Below are 22,684 nucleotides of genomic sequence, written 5' to 3'. Positions count from 1 at the left end.
TTAAATGTAATAATCAGTCATCAGAACGAAGTCTAATCTTTTTTATGTAGTTTCCACGTCTACATGGTTCATTTGCAAATATTAGATATAAAATAAGTCTCTTCAAATCATGAATATGTTTAGCATTTTTTCACTCTATAAACGTCAATTTACGGTGGAAATGAGTTCACCACCTCCGCCGCCAGCACCACCTCCCCAACTACATAGCGGCATGCCCTCTATAACATTTATCCATAATTTTTTTAGCGTGTGTATGAAAAAAACAACAACTACATGGTATCTAATTAATAAAACGTAGGGAAAGTACATTTCAGTAGACTGTTTACATTGAGCCATGTGCCACCTTACTCATGCACGCCCTCTTCGTTTTAAAGCCAACCAGAGGGCTCCGATTGCTTACTTGTAACCAATCGTTTTGAGACCTTCCATAACGTAGGCAGAAAAAACATGGCGCTGTACATGAGTCGAGCTGTCAGACGAACTGCTTCTCAGTAAGTCCTGATTTCTACCCACTTATATAATGCTGACTATAGTGTACTTATCACAAGTGACTGTTAAACAGTGTTGAAGCAGAAATGCAATTTAGTATAGAATGTCTCATACATGCTGGCATCATAAGCTTACAACGAGGACTGATCGTTGTGCTGTCGGTCGGCAACAATCTGACATTGTATTGGTAAATGATGATATAATATTACGTTAGCCTGCTGTAATAGCCTGTATGGCTGTAAAAGCTTTTACCAATTATGGCGTGATAATTCTTTTTAAAGGTCTGAAAGCCCGTGTCACCCAAAACAGGCTCGAAAGTCCTACACATTTCTGACTTTAAATGTTTAAACACTAGCCTATTTAATTATTTGATTATTCAGTTTCCCATTCGTATAATCTTGTAGTTAACGATGCAGCGGCAACGTATTGCTCGAGCTTGCAGTATGTAAGTGGGGTACAAACCTGTCCATTATGTGAGCTGTTTGAGCCCTTGATCAAGGTCCTCTTGAAGGCTGTGCCACAGCGTAGGCAAGTGCTACTGCAACGTAAATCATATGAAAGCATAACATTCCGAAATAATGCTGTAGTCCTACTGTATTAAAAAATTATACTGTAGGGAATACATTATATTCATTCTCTGTAGGCCTACAGGGAAGAAAGGTATCATATATATACATCATTTCTAATATAATTGAGCTAGACAGAAGAACTATTGTGTCTTCCACTCATGGATATTATGGTTCCTTGTACTGTACTGTTGGTTTTGTACATCTGTGCTTCATTTCTTTGGACTATCTTAATGAGGGACTTCAAAACGTTTCAATGTGAATTACAAAGAAGGCCGTGGCTTTAAGGCTCTAGTAATCTTCTCCTATTGGTCATCAGGGGAGGAGAGCCAGGTGGCTCTAATTCAAGGCAGATGAATTTCCAGAGGCTCTGACGACCCTGCGAATCTTCGGTGTGAAGTGACTGTCACGCCAGTGTGTGTGTGTGTGTGTGTGTGTTCGTGATTGTGTACGTGTATATGACTGCAGCACACACGGTTGTATTGCCTAAAGGTTAAATGAGGTTTGCTTCGTATCTGTGATCAGCAACACTTCTGATCATAGAGGTCTTATTGTTTACTTTGGCTAATTCATATTCTATGGAGCATTTATAGGCTTGGGATTTTGTCTTTTTTATTATCACACATTTTGTAATATTTTGTCATGCATTAATCCCACTAGAATCGAAAAGTAAAGGAACTGGAAATAGAAGGCCACAATTTATTAGACGCCTGTTTCCACATTGAAAGAGGGCACGATGGTTTCCTTGCTGTATTTGAGCAGTGGTGTTTACATGGTTAACAAGGCCTAATAGCCAGTCGAGTAGGAGTCGGAGGGAGAGGAATGTGTACTGCCTGTTTTATGGACAGCCTGGAGCTGCAGCTCCGGTCTTGGCGGCTGACTGCTCAGTGTCAGAAACACCCTTGTGTCAAAGATGCAACTGCATCCCGGAGGAAACACGCACCGCCGCTGCTGCTATTAAGTCAACAAGTGATGAAAGTGGCCTGGAGGTTGTCAATTAGGAAGCCAAGGCCTGAGCCTGATAAGTTAATGGGCAGTTTCCCAGTCCCTTCCAGTCCAAGAATCTTACCCGCTTTCAAAAAAGCAACAACAAAAAACGCCCGCGTATAATGCACCCCTATAACGTTTTCAATTAAGAGAAATGGCATAAAGCAGTGCAGAGACATGGCATTTCACTCGATACACTGGGGTTTGAAGTGGCCTTTTACATAAATGGAAGGTGTTTTTTCGTTGGCCCCCAGATGCTATAATGTGCCTGCTACCATTGTGCTGGTTGTTATTGTGATGGCACTTCACACTGACTTCTTAACAGTAAAGGCGTCCTGGTGTCTGCCTGTTACTGGGACTTGTAGTTTAGTCAGATAAAAAGTACCTTAGAAAGTGGAAACTGGAACCAAAGACATAAAACAGTAAAACAGGAGTCACGCTAACGTCCACCTTGCACATTTTGAGAGGGATTTTTCTTACAACTACAGACTACTGTAAATGGGTATGTACAATTTACAAAGCATTTGTTGTTTGATTTGTGTCTGTGAAAAAGAAAAGAAATCATTACATTTTATGGAATTTCAGTTGCAGAGTGAGAAACTCCATTTAATTAATGTCCAAGACAATTGGTTTTGATTACATTTTGCCCAGCGTATCCCCTTACTGTTGCTACACATAGAGTAAGATTATTTAAAATGTTCCAAGTCTGTCCCTCCACTCATCTGGTCTGTGTCGGAGTAAAGCTGGTTTTGGGCTTTTGGGCTTCCCGTAGACAAATAAATGAGGGCTGAATAAACAGCAATGTGTTGACACCTCATTTCCTCATTGGTTGGCGGCCTTAATCCTGTCAGGCAGGAAAACAATCTAGGTCCCCCATTGACTTGGCCTACGCAAAAGTATTTGACTGTGAGCATCAGTTTGAAAGCCTTGATCATATTCAGATTAACATTAAAAGATGTTGCCAATATCATGTAATAGATACTTTCTGCACAATTCCTTCACAAACTAGTCATGTTACACTGCAGGCTATAAAACCTTAATTATATTCAAGTTTAAGAAAATACTACAGAAAATTTCAGTTTAGACATCATTTTGTTTTCGCGTTGAAGTGAATTGGATGTAGCTATGTGTAACAGCCAGGTAGGCAGGCATGAGCCAGCCTGATATAAGCAGACAGTCAGGCAGCTAGGCAGGTTGTGTAGAGTCAAGTCACAGCTCACAGTATGCTGGTCTTTAGTTCTGCCCATCTAATTATCTTCATTTCATCCCTTTCCTGTCCTAACCTCTGATTGGACTTCTGAGTTCTGATGAGGAAGAGTATAGCTGCCTGCTACCTTAGTGGCAGTTGCCGGAGATCCAAACAAATACACAAAGACAATAAACCAAAGATGGCTGGTGATGCTCCTAGATGCAGGGATGGAAGTAACCCTGTGGAAGGGCATTTGACTGTAGATCAAGAAGTTGCAGCTTAGAATCTCCTGTGTGACGGTTTAGATGGAAGCGGCTGCTAAATGAGCACATTATTTTACTATTATTGTTATCTTGCAGGAGACAAATAACAAAACCAGTATCTAAGCTGACATTGCTCTTTTTTCAGTTAAAAAAAGATAGGACCGTCAGGCCCAAAAGAGGATGATTAATTCTTTTGTCTGCTTAGCTTTAATAGAACTACCTCAGACACATGATGGAGTGAACATCAGCAGTAGTGTGTCTGTGTGTGTGTGTCTGTGTGTGTGTGTGCGTGAACACATTTTCTCCTCTCTTTCCTTTTTTTCAAGTCAGTACATCAATAAATCGCTCTATTACCTGTTGTTGACCCTGCTAAGCTTGCCTTTGAAATGTGTTACAGAGCATTAAGTTAACACATGTTGCTGTGTGAAAACAAAGCCTGGGCCAGGGGCTGGGGAGCCAGCTGAGTAAACGGGGGGGGGGGGGATGGGGGGGGAGATGGGGGGGGGGAGATGGGGGGGGGTGGGGGGTGGGGGGTGGGGGTTCAGCGCAGAGAGAGAGAGAGAGAGAGAGAGAGAGAGAGAGAGAGAGAGAGGGAGAGAGAGAGAGACAGAGAGAGAGAGAGAGAGGGAGAGAGAGAGAGACAGAGAGAGAGAGAGAGAGAGAGAGAGAGAGAGAGAGAGAGAGGGAGAGAGGGAGAGAGGGAGCAAGAGAGAGACTTGGAAGGAAAGGGACGCAGCGACAGCTCCGCACTTGTCCCAGAGCCGGCCGAAGCAAATCCACACGGCCAACAGATGGACCTGTTACCCCCCCCCCCCCTTGCCCTACCCACCCACCCATCCCCACCCTCCCCTAGTCCAAAAAAACGCCGGGCCAAAACAAGTGCCTCTCCTCTGGCCCCGGTGCCTTTGATCACAGGGCTCATCTCTGGGGGCCAGGAGCAGGCCTTCCTCCAGCCTCCGCCGAGCACATGGGAGCGCATCTGTACAAACACGGCCACGCAGGAGGAATGTGTGAACAATGCAACAAAAGAATCTTGTTCTGGAGGCTGTGGTGGGGCCGGGAGAAGTGTGTGTGTGTGTGTGGGGGGGGTGGGGGGGTGGGGGGTGGGGGGGGGGGTTGACGGCTGGTTTATGTGGTTAAGAGATTGAGCGTGGTGGAGGGACGGAGCGCCAAGTCGGGGAAATACGCCGTGTTTTTCATGACAACAGAAGAGCCTGGGATGGAATAGTCCGGAGGAAAATAGACCTGACCCTTCCTGGGTCACACTGAACAATGGCTGCCAGTGAGGCCGCGTTCTGACAAAGGGAATGTGTTTGACGATGCCAATATTTCTTACCTTTACAGAAGGTTATATATGGGAGGGATCAGACGTGGGATCGGATGGCTGAGCGGTGAGGGAGTCGGACTATTAATCAGAAGGTTGTTGGTTCGATTCCCAGCCGTGTCAAATGACGTTGTGTCCTTGGGCAAGGCACTTCACCCTCGGGGGGAATGTCCCTGTACTTACTGTAAGTCGCTCTGGATAAGAGCGTCTGCTAAATGACTACATTTAAATGTAAATATATATAAACTATTATTTCTTGGGGTGGGCGTCCCTAGTAATGGCTGTGTCTGGGACACCAGCAGCCATAGGTTGGCCCATCAGTCTGAGTGTGTTCACTGTGGGATACACACCTAACCAAATGTATACCGAACGCCCAGGCCTGTCTCTCTCTCCTACAGCAGGCGTCCTTATTGGCATGTTCCACCTCAATTTGGATTTACAAAAGCTAATTCCCTGTGAGCATCAGTAATGCCCTGTTTATGGCCACCCATTTAGGTTGAATGCTGGGACATTGACCTCTCGTGTAAAGCCCACCCAAGCCTCGGTAGCTGGGGATAAAGGCCTATTTAGTCCCACTGTATTGGAACATGCTCTGTAGGCATGATTAGCATCCGCTAATGGCCCCCTGAAAGACGAGCGCTGGCCTGGTACTGTACAGCCCACTTACTGTTAACAGGCTAGCAGTCGGAGGAGCGTGTGTGGGCCTGTTGATTACTTCCAGGTTCTCCGGTGAGTCTGTCTGCCTGCCTGTCTGTCTGTCTGTCTGTCTGTCTGTCTGTCTGTCTGTCTTTCTGTCTGCCTGCCTGTCTGCCCTCCTCAGTCTGTGGGTGAGGGGGGAAGGGGGAGGGAAGTGTCGGGGCGGGGAGGACGACAGCAGAGCCAGTTCCCGCTCCGTGGAAAATGTCCGACGCCCTCCCAAGCTGTCATGGGGTCAGGGACTGTGAGAAAAACGCCACCTCAACTTATCTCTCAGTCTGCTCTCTTTCTTTCTTTCTTTCTTTCTTTCTTTCTTTCTTTCTTTCTTTCTTTCTTTCTTTCTTTCTTTCTTTCTTTCTTTCTTTCTTTCTTTCTTTCTCTCTCTCTCTCTCTCTCTCTCTCTCTCTCTCTCTCTCTCTGTCACACTCTCTCTCTCTCTCTCTCTCTCTATGTATATATCTATATATCTATATATATATATATCTCGTCCTCTGTTCCCCTACTTCCTCCTTCTGTTCCTCTCCCCACTGTCGGGGCTGTGCTTTTCTCCTTCTCCTGCCCGTCCTCCCACGCCACCTGGGCTGGCTTCCTGCCAGGGTTGGTAGGCTAGGCCTGTGCCAGGGCCATGAGGGCTAATTCACCCAGCATTTCCTGTCTGAAGTACACGTAAAACACACACACACACACACCCACACACACTTAATGAGTTGGGGAACTGAGTTTACCGCACACTGAGTTTGTTGACTAGGCTTGGTGTGGTGCTTAAACTGCTATACCTGTGTGTGTGTGCGTGTGCGTGCACATGTTTGTGTGCTCCTCTCTGTAGGTTTCGTCCTGTCGTCAGAAAATGTTAGCGGTTGCAAATTGATGCAGTACCTTGCCTGACCCCTTGGTGTCAGTGTTGACAGCGATGTGTGGAGAGGAGTGCGTCGTGAGGGGTTAGTGTTGTGCTTTAACTGTGTGTGTGTGTGTGTGTTTGTATTGGTGTGTGTGTGTGTGTGTTATACGTGTATCTGTGTCAGAGATGTCTCCTTTGGTACTAGAATGTTCTAGGGGAACCTTCCAGCTCATGTCTGACGTTTGTTAATGAGAGCCCGACTGAGCAGTTCATTGATTGGCTTTCTGAGGTGTCTTCCTTTTTTGCCCAACTGTCAACAGCTTCAGCAGGTAAAACTATGCTGCTCAACCCAGCTGTTTACTCGCTGCAGCACTTTTAACTCCACTGAAGAAAATCTTTATTTTATACCTTTTGCAAAAGGTGGTGATTGAATTTGTACATTTTTCCAACATGATTTTGTGAAAAATAAATCCTCCTAGTCTACTACGAAGAGGGAATTAGGGAGTCCATTTTAGGGGATTTTAAATGCCCTCCCCCACCCTTCACTGTTTAATCTTATGAATTACCAATGCTGTGTGCTAAGGCTATGTATAATAAAATACTCGGCTACTCACAGGATGGGAATATTAAAATGATAGTCCTCGTGGTTCGGAGCTGTGTCCCCGACTTTAATGGCCATGCAAATGCAATATTAAAAGAACATAAGCAATAAGACGAGAGCTAATAATGGACCTGGTTTCCCATGGAGAAGCTCATGTAAATGGCGAAATGGAACCCTGAGGACTGGGGAGAGAAAAGGGTGTGGCAATGTGTGTGTGTGTGTGTGTGTGTGTGTGTGGAGATGCCCTAGCGAGAGGTAAAGAGAAAGTGGATAGGTGACGGGGGATATTTTGAGTCTTAAATCTGCTTTGCCGTTGTCCTCTGGGCTACTTGTGTTCGGTCGATCCCTTTATGTGAGCTTATCACCGGCCACACGCACGCACACACACACACACACACTTGCACACACACCGCATCCATCCATCGGGCATCCCAGTTCATTCGAAGCAGGTTTCCCCACATGCCACACACAGGATCCATGGTCAGAGCCCGGCTTTCACCCCGTGGTCAAAGCAGTCCTTATTCAGCAGACTGGGCCCTCTGTGCCCCTCTCTTCATCCCTCGCCCCTAATGGTCCATGCACATGGCCTACGTGTGTTTTCATCTCTCCCTCTCTCTCCCCCCTCCGTCCTTGGTTCAGTCTCTCTCTCTCTCTCTCTCTCTCTCTCTTTCTCACCGCGTCGTGTTTGTTTGGCTGGCAGAGTTTGTTTGTTTATTGTTTCCAGATGGCAGACGCAGACTTCATTTGTGTGGCTTTCAAGTTTCCCAGAGAGCTTTTTACTGCCTTGGCTCAAGCGCTTATCCTGTTTCCTCTGGCCTGGCTTTATGATGGGCCCTTATACCTAGCAACTGGAAACGACTGTCACAAGCAGTCGGGTTGTCGAGGAAGTCAAAGTCTCGGTCGCTCTCGGGGTCTCTCTCTTTGGCTCTCTCTTGTCGAGGGGACCCGTCTCCTCAAGATGTTCCATGTCAGGAAAGTCTGTGAGATTGAGACCGATTTTCGTCGTTGTCGTCAGAAGAACCTTTGGGGTGTAGATTCTCATGTTGTTCGTGTGATAACATAAACAACCTGACACACAGTACACAAACAGATATATAAAACTATAACCCCACAGGTCTTCCCACGACACCAACACTTCGCAGTAAACAAAACTTTTGGGATGAAACGTTTGTGCGCTGGAAGTATGAGTGCAGAATTGAGTAAGAGGACATTACACCCACAGCAAAGACCATTTTAATAGTAACTCTAACAAACCAAAGAAGATTGTTTTCACAGAGGAAGACGATGAGCATCCATCACACAGCGGTGGTCACCCACTCAGACTGTGTGAGAAACGAAGCATGCCCTTGCATTCCTAAACACTTGAGGCTACTTTCTTGTTCTTAACCTTCAATAGAGATTGGTTCAAACATGGTCTATGACGAAACGTTTTCTTGCCTTTTGTAGGCGTTCTGTGACGGCCTGTGCATTTCAGACTGGAATGACTGACGGCGTCTGCTGGTCTTCATAGGCAAACTGGCCTGTCTTTGCCTCGTCCACACTGGTGTGGTCAGACCTACTATGCCTGGGTCTCAAATGGTTTGATCTGGCCAAATGGTTACATTCTGGTCCAGCCTGACTAGGTCTAGTGTGGCCTAATATTGCTGTCCTAGCCCAGTCTGGGATAATATGGCCTGGTCTGGGGTTACCGATCTCGTCCTAATCGTAGCCTTGCCTTGCCTAGCCTTGCCTTGTTGCTCAGGTTGTACTGACCAGTCCTAGCCTAGTTTATACTACCCTGGTCCGGTCTGGCCAGGCCTAGCCTACCCTAGTTTAGACTACCTTGGTCCTGTCTGGGCATCATTAAGTCAGACCCACATCATTTATTTACAGGAACTCAGGAGGGGGTGCAGTGGGGGTGCCACCCCAGTAAACGTGGGGGAGGACGTCTTGACGCATCGGATGTGGTTTTGAAAACAGCGCTAATCAAAGCGGCCGGCTGTATAAAAGGCCCGGCCTGCCCCTTAAGCAGGCCTTTTCTCCAGGCCGTCATTGAATGAGTGATTACCCTGGCATTCCAGTCCCGCTAATCCCATTCCTAGCAGCGATTTAACCCGGGGAAACGGTGACCAAGACACCCCCTCTCTTGGCTTACCCCGTCAAACCACTCGCTGGACGACGGAGGAGGGGCGAAGTCGACGGGCTCCACAACACACAACGTACAGGGTAGCTTGGTTCCTAACGCGCAAACACGCGCGCGCACACACACACACACACACAGACAACCGCTTTTGCCTTGGAGTTAGCCAGAGTGCTGGGTGGACTTGTCAACGGCGGTTTCTCTTGGTGCGCGTAGAAGGGGGAGGGGGGCTCTGGTCTGACGTCAGCTGTAATCGCAGGCTGATTAGTCGTGTGTTAAAGAGATGAGAGGGTCGGAGGTGGGGTTTAGGGATGCAGGGAAAGCTGCCGGGCAGGGTGGAAGGGTAGGAGGGAGTATTACACTGGAAGGTGTAAGGATAGAGGGAGTAGAGGTTTATCACTGCTGGGGGGTTGGGGTAGTGTGTGTGTGTGTGTGTGTGTGTGTGTGGGGGGGGACGGGGGGGGGTGTACTTTGTCCTGCTGACCTGCAGGTGACCCTGTGGGAGAAAAGACCTGAGCGGAACTGTCTATCTGGATGATCACGTTGGAAGGATGCGTTCAGGGCTTTTGTCACTGTACTGTTTGACGTGGGAACGGGGCTTCCTGTGATGGCTCTTGTATGAAACGCTTACGATATATGGTGCAAATCTATCTTATTCCAGCAAAGCTACCTCCTCAATTAGCCCATGGGGCGTCTACTGTACTGTGGTTGTGTAGCATCCAGTCCAGTCGTGCAACCCCGGCCTAGTCTAATTTGTGGATCCGAGCTTGTATTTTGGAAATTGTGCACTGTAGCTTTGACGTTGTCGCTTGTAGAGTGTATTACATAGCTTGTACACCTTGGCTTGTAGAGTGCATTGTGTAGCTTGTAGACTGTAGCTTCTGCACTGTAGACTGTACTGCATCTTTTAAACTGTGTACAAAGGTTCGGACCGTAGCTTGTAGAGTGTATCATGTAACTTGTTTATGGAAGCTTGTGGACTGTGACAACACTCTTTGACCTCCTGGGAAACTCATGAGATGTTCTCTTTGAATGGCAGGGAATCCCTTGTTCTCTTTAGTTTTAAGCTGACTTAAACTGTAGGCTGCTTACACCGAACAAACAGACAAACAAATAGGACGTAGACGGTCTAGAGGACATATCTTTCTGATTAAGTATTTCCTGTTCTATCCACTATTGGGGCCCTCTGATCTTTTGGGGGAGGGGAAATGAGTGATTAGGGATTCAAAATGTGTGTAAATGACGGGTATTAGCCTAGCTATCTTTTTTTTTTTTATCAAGACCATGGAAACGCGTTTGGCTGTGTCCCAGTCACTCCTGTGAATGGGGTTTCTAGAGTCGCTTGACAGAAGCATCATGGTTTGGCTGTGCAGTGTTGGACTTCACAGGGCAATGTTTGCCTGTTTTCACCATGAAAGACTCACAGCCCGGGTCTCTGAATTTTCTCTCAGGTCTAAGGGACAAGTAGGTTTCACATCCAGCTTTTTGCCTGTGAGTGATCGATGTGAGCGTGGAGTGGTTCCAAGCTATTGAGAACTGGTGGTCGTGGGATGACTGACTCGAAATGGTGAATATCTCCCTGGCCTGGTTGGTGTTATTGTAGCGACTTGAGAACTCTGGACCTTCACGCCCGCACACGCGCGCACACACACCCACACCCACCGTCAGGAAACGGGTCAGCAGTGAAGCGTTTGATGGTCTAATTAAAACCAGTGGATATTTTGGATTCATCTCCCCTGACGTAGGTTGTGTGTGTGTGTGTGTGTGTATGTGTGTGCACGCGTAGGTGCGGACACTGGGTGGAACAAGGGAAGTTCCTCTTTGTGTGCAATGGATGGATACTCTGGCTCGTTTTCCTATTTTGCTGTGAAGTTGAAACTCCAAATATTTTGCTTTCCATTTCATAACAGGCCCCGTCATTGATACGGACGCCGGGACAGGCCGCCCCCTCCATCTCTGAGCTCGTCTGACTCTGGGCCCCAGCATCGCTGCTGTTTCACAAGGCTCTCTGGGCTCCCTAGCAAAGCACAGCTTACGCTACTCCAAACAGCTGTAATACATGCTTCATATTCCCTTTAAAACATGAAAGGGGTAGTTGCGAAACTCTCTGTTATCCCCCATTACAAAGATAATAGAAAGATGTGAGTTGTGTTTAATGAAGAACCCAGATGCTGTTCGGGGAACCTTTTATCAGGTCGTCATCGTTGTTAGCTCTGCCGTCGCGAAGTGTTGTTGCGATGTTACGTGATTACCGCAGCGTACTGTGTTCAGGAACGCTGTTTTCGTCCGCTGTTCAGCCGATACCGTCGATTGTGATGAGAATATGCTGTAATGAATCCATTGAAAATTCTCTGTCCATCTAGGGGGGAACCGTGTTTGGATCAAACAAACCTTTATTTTTTGAAGACTTAAAATGCTCATCTAATTATCACCTACTGGCTGATGATCAGCCAGCAAACAACTAATTACTGCCTGTCTTGGCTTCCGTGAGCAGTATTCAAAGGGAACGCTGTTAGCACCTCTGCAAACACTAATGGAGTTGTATTTTCCTAAATAAGCCACAGCTGCTAAATGCTCTCATAGATTAATGTAGGCTACTTATCAGACGTTTCTTGAAGACGTGTCTGTATAGTTTTTTTGTGTGGTTGGTTTGTGTGTGTTTCAGATGGAAGTGTAGGCCATTATGCCAGCTTTCCATCACAGCTTACGGTGCAACGTTTTGAAGCTGGGTTATGAATTGGCCCCTAAGCCATTCTTATTAAAAATATATAATAAATTTAAAAAAAAAACGTTTGAAAGGGTGAGTGAATGGGATTTGCTGGACTCAAAAGGTCTGCTAAAAGGTTAAAGCTTATTCTAAATCCGACATCACTCCCAGTCCAACGCCAGCCCAGACGTTGGTGGAGGTGTACACAACAGTTTCACCCAGGCAGACTGTGCCTCTGTAAACTTTGCAATCATTATGCTTGACAAGTCGGCTCATTTGAATGTTGTGCGGACACAAACACACAGAAAGCAGCGTAGCCTGTCTTTGATGTATCCAGGATGACAAAGGGACTCCCCTCCTATCAAAGGATTAGGCTACAAATAAAGACCAGGGGAAAGAGAACAAGCACAGAAGAAGTCTTGTTTCTCTCTGCCTCCGTTTTACGTTCAATTGGAGCGTATTTGGGTATTTTGTAACTGTGTTATTGTGTTTTTAGTTGACTCAGTGTTGTTCCTTTTCTGTATGCCAAAACAGCAGGATTTCTGGAATCAAAAAATGGATCCCTGCACCAAAGCAAAACGTTAACTGTAACCAAACAAGTTATAACTGGCCAGGAAATAATGTAACATTGGTACAATAGTTTAGTTGGGGTTAGAGTTTGGTGTGTACCAACAACAAAAATGTAGTCAAATCTAAAATCCAAGTACAACAGAATTGTGTTGTGATTCCGTAGGACTCAAGCTTGTGTGCACTTTGCCTGTCATAGTACGGAGGAGTACCGTACCAACGCGTGTCCACACAATGTTTAGCAAACGGCTTAATACATATAATGGCTATCCATGAACTTGTATACGCTTAAAAAGGGACAACAGGGTTGCCGTGATCATGTTCACGAGTAGAACGTTTAGGGACTCGAGGCACTGGCAGTGAAGTTCAGCTGTCTCCCCAGCCGTAGTAGGTGTGTCTCAGTCCCTAACCCTTCCGTGTCCTCCCTGCCCAGATGAACCATGAAGAAGGGCTCCGCAGCCAATCAAAGGACAGGAGTCGACCGGGGCCCGGGCCAAGTGCCATGCCTGTTAGTGCCGTCGTCAGTGATGCGCTACTTCCCCCCCGATCTTTTGTCCGTCCTCCAGGGCCACAGCTGTGGGGGCTAGGTGCTGCCCGCGCTCCCCTCCCCAAAACCTGCCGCCACGCGCTAATGCTCCCCAAACACTAAATAGGAGCATTAGACACACCGTGTTAGCGGCTGCTGGTGTCAGGTCTGGGACTGGGGGTGCGTGTCCTCCTGTCCCCTTGGTCGGACACGCACGTCTTGGACATGGACATACGCACCCACACACACACACGCACGTACAGATGCCCGGGACATTCACACACACACACGGACAGCCACATGCCTCAGAAATGTACGCACACACACACACACACACACACAGGCAGGTTTGATGTGTCATTACCCTGTTCTGGAGTTGTCATGTCCTTTCTGTCGTCCCCCCCCCCCCCCCCCACACCTTTGGTTCTCTCTGCCCAGCTACCGAACAGCGCTGTGAAAATACCCACAAGGCCTTGCTTTCTGCCCATATGTAGTGTTGCAGATTTTGATTATGCACCGGCAGCATCGCACCCCAGCAGGGTATAACCAAACACGCAAATTAATTCACAGCTAAATGCTGCTATATGCAGTCCGAGAGGTAGAGAGGGGGAGAGAGAGAGGTGGAGGGGAGAGAGAGAGAGAGAGAGAGAGAGAGAGAGAGAGAGAGAGAGAGAGAGAGAGAGAGAGAGAGAGAGAGAGAGAGAGAGAGAGAGAGAGAGAGAGAGAGAGAGGGGGGGACAGGGAGAGGGGCAGTGAAAGAGAGGGGGGGAGAGCGCGAGAAAGAGAGGGATGGAGAGAGGGAAAGAAAGGGGGGCGGAGAGAGGGAAGAGCCTGAAGGCACCCAGAGCTATGTTCATTAATGTGCAAAGCAAATGGAATAGTAAAAACTCACCAGTGCTATCAATAGAGGGAACAGCTCTTTGATAGCACAGCATTTCAATGGGCATAAGAAATTGACCCAAATAAAATAGATGTAAAATATTCCCTGCAACTGATTAAAAATCAAGTTAATGAAGCCAACGAATAAATTCCACTTAATGAGGTGAAATTCTAAGCAATGCTGTGCTCTCCCTGGGGTCCAACATTGATCTGACCAGGAGTAGAAAGTTTGTCCTGGTGCGTTACAGCCACGCCAGTCCCAGAGACGGCCGGAACAGAACACCTTTCAGGAACGGGAGCTTGCGTACCGTGTACAGTGCTGGCCATGTGTCCGAATGCTTTTCCAACTCTATCCTGCCTCTCACTGTCTCGTCATTATAGGACTGGAGCAGTGGTAGACATGTCGAGGAACAGACCGTTAAACAAAATGTGAGACGACTCCCTTTTCCTAGCCCGTTTGAGAGCGAGAGAGACGTGTGTGTGTGTGTGTGTGTGTGTGTGGTACAAGATGATCAGTGACCTGAATGTGCCACCAGAGAGGTCCTAACCCTCACCTCAAGTGTTGTCACGAAAGGCTGTCTGGCTCGACGCGGCCGGCTAGCGACGGCGACGTCCCGCTCGCCGCGGCGACTCGAGTCGCGATGAACTTTAGCATGAAAGTACTTGGCCGTGACTTTGTCTCAGGGCAATGCAAATGGAACTGCCCCCCCCCCCCCCACCACCCCCCCGACGGTTTGGAATGCGCCCAGCTGGCCTTTAAAAGGTGATAATTGGAAAATACAGGATGCAGCCGGAGACCTCGCGTTCCACTGAGTTAGCCATTGCATGGATGGAGGGATGAGAGAGGGAGAGAGAAACAGAGAGAGAGAGAGAGAGAGACACACAGAAAGAAAGACAAAGAGATGGAGGAGGGGATGGGGGTGAGATGGGCATGACAGGGAGGAGTAGACATTTGGCCGGATTCATGTTTTGTTTTTATTTGCTCCTCCATGGGAGGAATGCTCGATCATAAAACGTTTCAAAATGCTCCACTGACCTCATTCCTAGCTTCGCTCAATGGTTTTGTAGTCGGTGCAATGGGTTAAATGATCTCACACAGGTTTGCGCTTTACACTACAGACAGTCAGTCTGGCTCGATTAGAGGGGCTCAGTTACTGTAAGACAGACTAAGTCATACTAGGCTAGGTATGCTGTAACACAAGAGGATTTGCTTTATTGATATTTACCACCACCTTGAGGGGGCACTGTTGAGCCCAACATGCAGTCTGTTGGTCACTTGCTAGCTAAGTTGGGAGAAAGTTTGTGGGAGAGTTGTACACTGGTCAGGACCTTCATTCAGCTACTTTGTACTACTATATCTCTGCACTGGACTTAAGGAGATAGAAAAGTCGAGGAATGTGTTATTTAGTGGATCAGCACAACTCAAGGCTAAATCTAATACACATGTTCAGTCATGTAGGGAAAGTGATACCATACCTTTTATTTTTTTCATATGTATCTAAAGCTACATATTTAATATGTTATTATATTTAACTGAACTGGTCACACCCACTTTAACTAAGTCAATTTATTGCAATTGACTGTTGCTGTGGAGACCAATAGGCTATGGAACTTCTCACTTTAAATTGCTTCAATGTCAAATATGGAAAGAGTTAGCACATTTCTGGACCGTATTCCCAGCCAGTCCAAATAGAGCTGGTGTCGTCTCAACCCGCTTGACCCCATGTCAGTCAGCAGATATTTCCAGTGCTGCCACGCTACGCCCAGTCCACGCTCTCCTCAGGAAACACCACAGGAAGTAGAAATGGAATCTGCCTAATGACTTCCTGTCTGGGCGCCAGCCGTGCCCCAGTTCTACTGTATTCCTGACCTCTGACCTTTGACCCCCGTGGAATGTTCACTGCACGATTCAATCTGCCACCCTCCTCACCGGAGCCCGTGGCCCCTGGCTGTCCCTGGTGGGGGCCCACTCACCTGTTCTGCTGTACACCACTGGCCCTCGACAGCAAACCTTCTGTGCTGGTCGCCCCCCCCCCCCCCCCCCCGACTGTCTGTTTGTCGGTCTGTCTGTCAATCAGTCCAGTTTCTCCTGTTTACACTAACATGTAACTGGCCGTCTGCATAACCTTTTGATAATGGCATGAAGGGTTTATTTTCATCAGTAAAGATATTCTGTGCCACATGGCGGAGTTTCCATGTTCCTCCCTTTAGGGGAAGGAAGGGGCACTGATGTCACCTCTCATCTAACCCTGCAGCACACGCACACACCCTACACCTGACACACACCCTGGACCACACACACACACACCCTGGAACACACACACACACACACCTCTCTCTTTCCACCCATCTACCCTTTCTCTTTTTCGGTTTGGACTTTTTCCACATTTCCTCCAGCCAGCTCTCCCACCCTCCGTATGCACGTGCGGCCTTTGTGTTTGTGTGTCCCACCGACTCCACCCTCCACGTCTGGACGCGCTGTCCCAGAAACTGACCGTGATGCAATGTGGATGCAGGGTTTCACTCCCCTTCAGGCTGTCCACGACTATCACGTTTTCTCTGCGTACTGGAGTCTCCTATTTTGTCCCATGTCAACGGGGTCCCTTGCCCATGGGACTGTATGTTCTGCTTGACGTTGGCATGCTCTCGATGTGTTGGTTGTTTGAGTGGAGGATGGTGGTGGCCTGTCCTAGGATCCTCCGGAAAAGACCGGAACGTGAGACCGGGAGCCGGTGGCTACGGTTCAGCCGTCTGGCTCATGAAGGTCCTGTCAGGTACTGCCCTGCCTGTCACCCTGTGGTGAGGGGCTTTACAAACAGAGCCGGTGTTGACTGAAGGAGTTAAAGACTACTTTCACAGAAGCAGCCAAAGCCTATTATACAGGTGATTCCTTAACCCCTGCGAAGACTGGCTTTTAATTACAGTCCCCACGCAATCTTGTTTTGGTACGGAGGTGGAGGTCGTGTGTGTGTGTGTGTGTGCATGCGTGCGTGTGTGTGTGTGCTCGTGTTCGAGTTTGACGGATGAGGACGGAGGGAAGGGTAAGAAGGAGAATGGCGTGGAGGGGTATGACTGGGAGGAGGGAGAGAGCGAGGGGGAGTGAGTGGGGGAGGGAGGGAGGCCTGTCGGTGGATTTCATCCCAGTGTTGTGGGGGGGTTAGATGGGCTGGCTCTCAGGAAACTCCCTGGTGTGTCAGGAGCAATCGGGCCTAAGCCAGTCTTAATTAAAGGCTTGGGGCCGGGGCTGGACTGGAGGGCAGAAGCCATGCTTGTATGAATGAGCTGTCTATCATTGGAGCAACAGGAGGTGTGCTCTTTGTTCTGAAATACCTCCAAAATCCTTCGATATTAACATTTGGCATGCCATCCTTAAAAAATGCACCAACAAGACAGGAACACTGGCACCAGACTTGGTAATGAGCGTGATTTGGGTGTGGATTTGGGTAAACTGTGAGCTCATTTGACCAGAATCACCAGAAACATTGGAGTGGCATGACTGGTCCTCTCCCAGCAAGCTAAGCCAGTGTTTCAGGGGGATGAAGGGATAGAGGGATAGAGTGACAGTGATAGAGTGATAGTCATAGAGTGATATAGAGGGATATAGAGTGGTATAGAGGATAGAGAGGGTTGAGTGATAGAGTGATAGTAATAGAGAGGATAGAGTGATAGAGGGGATATAGAGAGAGAGAGGATGGAGAGATAGAGAGTGATAGAGAGATATAGAGGATAGAGATAGAGAGAGAGTGATAGAGAGATATAGAGGATAGAGAGGATAGAGAGATAGAGAGTGATAGAGTGATAGAGAGGACAGAGAGAGAGAGGATAGAGAGATAGAGAGATATAGAGAGAGAGAGGATAGAGGTGATCCCTCCATCCCTGGTAAAAGAGAGAGGCGGCTGAACACTCAGTGCCTATCCAAGTGTGTCAGACTGAAGCAAAGCTATTCGAGTCACTGATAAGATGAAATCATTCTGGAGAATCTCTCTCTTTGCCAGTGTGTGTGGATGTGTGTGTGTGTGTGTGTGTATGTGTGTGTGTGGATGTGTGTGTGTAGCCTACAGACATGTGGCCTAGTGAGTGAAAGGGTGGACCAGAGGCCGAAAGCCTCGTGACAGGTCCAGTCCTAGCATGCTTTGCAAATGCATCTGTCTTAAATCAATCATTTTCAAACATCATTTTCACACGAAAGGTTATTTCATCCGGAAGCTGTCAAGTTGGTCAAACTGCTGCATTTGCTGTGATTGGCCACTGGGGGGCACAGGCAACTTACCGGGAGGAGAGATGTGCACTGGAAAGGAGAGAGAAAAAAAAAAAAGTAACTTTAATTTGAAAGGATTTGATTCAGAATGGGCCACCTATTTTCGTCATCTGCTGAATGAAGTGGACATGTGCATGTGATCTGTCCTGATGTCTATCCTGTTGTGTGCTGGTCTCTCCAGAGTCTCTGTCACTGATCTTTCCAGAGTCTCTGTCACTGGTCTCTCCAAAGTCTCTGTCACTGGTATTTCCAGAGTCTCTGTCACTGGTCTTTCCAGAGTCTCTGTCACTGGTCTCTCCAGAGTCTCTGTCACTGGTCTCTCCAGAGTCTCTGTCACTGGTCTCTCCAGAGTCTCTGTCACTGGTCTCACCAGAGTCTCTGTCACTGATCTTTCCAGAGTCTCTGTCACTGGTCTCTCCAGAGTCTCTGTTACTTGAATCACCAGAGTTTCTGTTACTTGTCTCTCCAGAGTCTCTGTCACTGGTCTCTCCAGAGTTTCTGTCATTGGTTTCACCAGAGTCTTTGTCACTGGTCTCTCCAGAGTCTCTGTTACTTGTATCATCAGAGTCTCTGTCACTGGTCTCTCCAGAGTCTCTGTTACTTGTATCATCCGAGTCTCTGTCACTGGTCTCTCCAGAGTCTCTGTCACTGGTCTCCCGGGCACACCTTTCAGCCCCTCGAAGCCGTTGTGAGAGAGGGGTATGGGGCTACGACAGAGAAGGATTCACCCCCCCGGCCCCAACTCCCCACGTACCTTCCCCACACACCTGTGCTGTCCATCTTTGTTTCTACACTAGCGGGAAGAGACTGAACCACCAGAGAGACAGAGAGAGAGGTAAACGCAAGAGCGAGAGCGAGAGAGAGAGAGAGAGAGAGAGAGAGAGAGAGAGAGAGAGAAGAGAAGATCGAGGGAGAGAGCCGTGTCATAGCTGTGTCAGCGTGCACCTGCGTTGCCGTGGGAACTCTCCGACGCCCTGCGTGCTCTGGGTCGGGGGGGAAGCGGACGGATGGCTAATGAGCTGCTAACCCTAATGACTGCTCCTTCTTCAGAGTGACTGGGAGGGGGGGGGGGGGGATCCTCACCTGAACATCTCTGAACATCACCTGAACATCTCTGAACATCTCTGAACATCACCTGAACATCACCTGAACATCACCTGAACATCTCTGAACATCACCTGAACATCTCTGAACATCTCTGATCATCTCTGAACATCACCTGAACATCACCTGAACATCACCTGAACATCTCTGAACATCTCTGAACCTCTCTGAACCTCTCTGAACATCACCTGAACATCTCTGAACATCTCTGAACCTCTCTGAACATCTCTGAACATCACCTGAACATCTCTGAACATCTCTGAACATTACCTGAACATCACCTGAACATCTCTGAACATCACCTGAACATCTCTGAACATCTCTGAACATCACCTGAACATCTCTGAACATCACCTGAACATCTCTGAACATCTCTGAACATCTCTGAACATCACCTGAACATCTCTGAACATCACCTGAACATCTCTGAACATCACCTGAACATCTCTGAACATCACTGAACCTCTCTGAACATCACTGAACCTCTCTGAACATCTCTGAACATCTCTGATTGCTGCCCAGCCCTGCTGCTTATGTAACTGGACGCCGGTTGAACTCCTGAGGGCGTAGATCCCACCTTGGCCGACACACACACACACACACACACACACACACACACACACACACACACACACACACACACACACACACAGTCTTAATGGATTCAGGTTACACTGTGTCAGATGGTCACTGCTCTGCTGGCCCTTACACAGGCACACTATCTAGCTGTTCTGGGATTCAGGCTGTTTTGTTAGCGTGTGTGTGTGTGTGTGTGTGTGTGTGTAGCAGTGTCCGTTAGATTAGGCTTGGATGTGTCCATATGGTTTAGTGGGGACACATTTGAGCCTTTTCTGGCCTTGAGCCAAGCGATGTTGCTGGGCTTTGACTGCGCTGGAGGAGTGTGTGTGTGTGTGTGTGTAGTGGAGAGGGGGAGAAGTGGTTTTGGCGGAGATGGGGTGGGGGTGTAGGACTAGACTTGACTGGCTGAGAGTGTTTTGGGATGTTTGGGACGCATGTCCCAGTGCATGCTGGGGCCTCTGCGCTCTTATTGGTCAAGGAGCTGCTTGAAAACAAACACTAATCAGTCTTTGTTCCCTCCCTCTGTTTCTCTCTCTCTCTCTGTTCTTTTCTGTCTTTTTCTTTCCCTCACGCTCCCTCCTCTCACTGTTTCTCTCTCTCACTAGTAAGTCTAAGACTAAAATATGCACTTGTGTTTTGTCTGCTAGGCGTCAACTTACCTGATGTGTCCTCCCCATACCCTCACCCCTTCACCCCTCACCCCCTCACCCCTACACCCCTCCCCATACCCTACACCCTCACCCCTACACCCTCACCTCTAAACCCATACCCTCACCCCTTCACCCCTCACCCCCTCACCCCTACACCCTCCCCATACCCTACACCCTCACCCCTAAACCCATACCCTCACCCCTAACCCCCTCACCCCTACACCCTCCCCATACCCTACACCCTCACCCCTAAACCCATACCCTCACCCCTAACCCCCTCACCCCTAACCCCCTCACCCCTACACCCTCCCCATACCCTCACCCCCTCACCCCTACACCCTCACCCCTACACCCCTCCTCATGACCTCACCCCTTCATCTAATCTCCTCTTCCTGTGTCCTCATCCTACCTCCTTCATCCTACCTCCTTCATCCTACCTCCTTCATCCTACCTCCTTCATCCTACCTTCTTCATCCTACCTCTTCCTGCCTCCTAATCCGAATTGACCATCCCACCTCCTTGATCTAACCTCCTCGTAGTGCCTCCTCATCCTACCCCCTCACCCAGCCCCTATGTCAGGGGCTAGCCAGGTTAGCTGGGGACTGGCCCACAGAGCCAGGTAAGAGACCTGTGGTCACATGGTGAGGTCCCGGTGAGGTTAGAGAGAGGATAAAGGGGTCATTGCAAAGACCGCAAAAATGCCTCATGGAGGAGCATCCACCCCCCCCCCCCCCCCCCAAAACTGACCAATTCCCTCCTTACTATCACCATCACAGCCACCCCAACCCCCCACCTAATAACCTGCTACCCCCCACCCCCCCCCCCCCCCCCCTTGGGCCGTGGGGCTACGTGGGAAGGGTAATGAAGCTCTGGACGAGCCTGTTATGGGGCTCTGCTTTACGGCTCCTTTTATGGGGGCGAGCCCACCGGTAGGTACCATCACGCTTCCTGTCACTTTAACTGAAGGCATTACCACGAGAAAAGGATACTTGCAGAGGGAGGGGGGGCCGGGGGGGAAGGGGGGGGGGGGGGGAGGGTCTTGGGAGAGCTCCCAGCCTCTGTGTCAGGCTCGGGCAGTCTTTGATGGTGAGATCTGTGGCTTGGGGCTATCCACTGCTACATTTTATGTCTGTCACCTTTTGTCACAGGGGCGTTATTGACGTTTGACCTGTGTGCTTATCCCCACCTCCACATCACTAATCAATTACCACATTGATCCATCCATCACAAGGGCCTGATGGGGGCAGAAAGAGCTCCCGGGTAGCAGTGAGGTGTCGTGGGCTAGGGCCCGGGGCTAGAGCCTGGGCTTTGGGCCTGACTGGGGTTGGGGAGGGCAGCTTACCTGCAGGTTACTCTAGAAGATTCCCTGAGAGGAACCCTGGAAGAAGGGGTTGTTGCATTGTTGTCGCATTTGGTCCGATTTTTTATCAATGGTAACACTGTTTCTGTTTGTGACTTGCAAAGACAGAGATAGCATTAAATGTGATCAAATCTGGTCTTCATTTTAAAGAATGAAAGTGTAATTGCAACAACAACAAAAAACGTTGAAAGTGGAGGGATGTGACTGGAAGAAGGAGTAAGGGATCGATGGACTGTTCACCCCACAAATGCGTGTTTTTCTGTTGCTCGTAGTGCTGTTTATCCATCCAGATTGTTTTGGTGTGAGTTGTATATATATATTTATACGCATTTTAAAAACAGAACTAGTTGTGAGCAGTTTCATGAAGGTACTATATTCGTTCTACCGAACTACACTCACCAGCCGTAACACGAACATGAGCCTGTCGTCCATGAGTAGATGCACTCTTCCTTCTGAGCTTGATTGGAGGGGTGTCGTTCGGTAGAAAGAAAATAGTTGAACAAGAATAGACATTACTGTTGAGTAACTGTTTCAAATTTCAGTCAAGTATTTATTTTTTTTGCGCTTTGAGCATGTCTGAAAACCCCAAGATAATCGAGAGCAAGCAGACATCACTTCGGCTTTTAAATATGGAGGGAGGACAGACAGACAGACAGACAGACAGACAGACAGACAGACAGACAGGCAGACAGACAGGCAGACAGGCAGACAGACAGGCAGAAAGACAGACAGACAGACAGACAGACAGACAGACAGACAGACAGACAGTCAGACAGGCAGACAGGCAGACAGGCAGACAGGCAGACAAACAGACAGACAGACAGACAGACAGTCAGACAGTCAGACAGACAGTTGGACCCCTGGACCAGCATCCGTTCCTCCCCGCTCTCCCGGGCCGAGGCCCGGTCGTGTCTTCGCCATCAGCCCTTTTGGCGTCTTTGTCCCCGGCCCCTTCCTTCAGGAGGCCGTCCTTCCTTTCACG

General features: G+C 48.4%; 1 protein-coding gene across 3 annotated transcripts in view; it reads left to right on the top strand.

Moving 5' to 3' along the window:
* Positions 1–435: 435 nt before the first annotated feature.
* The window catches only part of clybl (citrate lyase beta like), a 56,872-nt gene continuing 34,623 nt past the window's right edge, over positions 436–22,684 (top strand). For all 3 annotated transcript variants that reach the window (XM_084689291.1, XM_084689290.1, XM_084689289.1), the window contains exon 1: positions 436–491. In XM_084689291.1, coding sequence (XP_084545417.1) covers positions 448–491 — 44 coding nt within the window. In that variant the 5' untranslated portion in view covers positions 436–447. The remainder of the gene's footprint in view (positions 492–22,684) is intronic.

The sequence above is a fragment of the Hypomesus nipponensis genome, chromosome 23 (genome assembly GCF_054491055.1).
Source record: "Hypomesus nipponensis isolate SF chromosome 23, ASM5449105v1, whole genome shotgun sequence".
NCBI lineage: Eukaryota > Metazoa > Chordata > Actinopteri > Osmeriformes > Osmeridae > Hypomesus > Hypomesus nipponensis.
The sequence above is the reverse complement of the archived record's forward strand: the minus strand, read 5'-3'. Positions and strand labels throughout refer to the sequence as shown.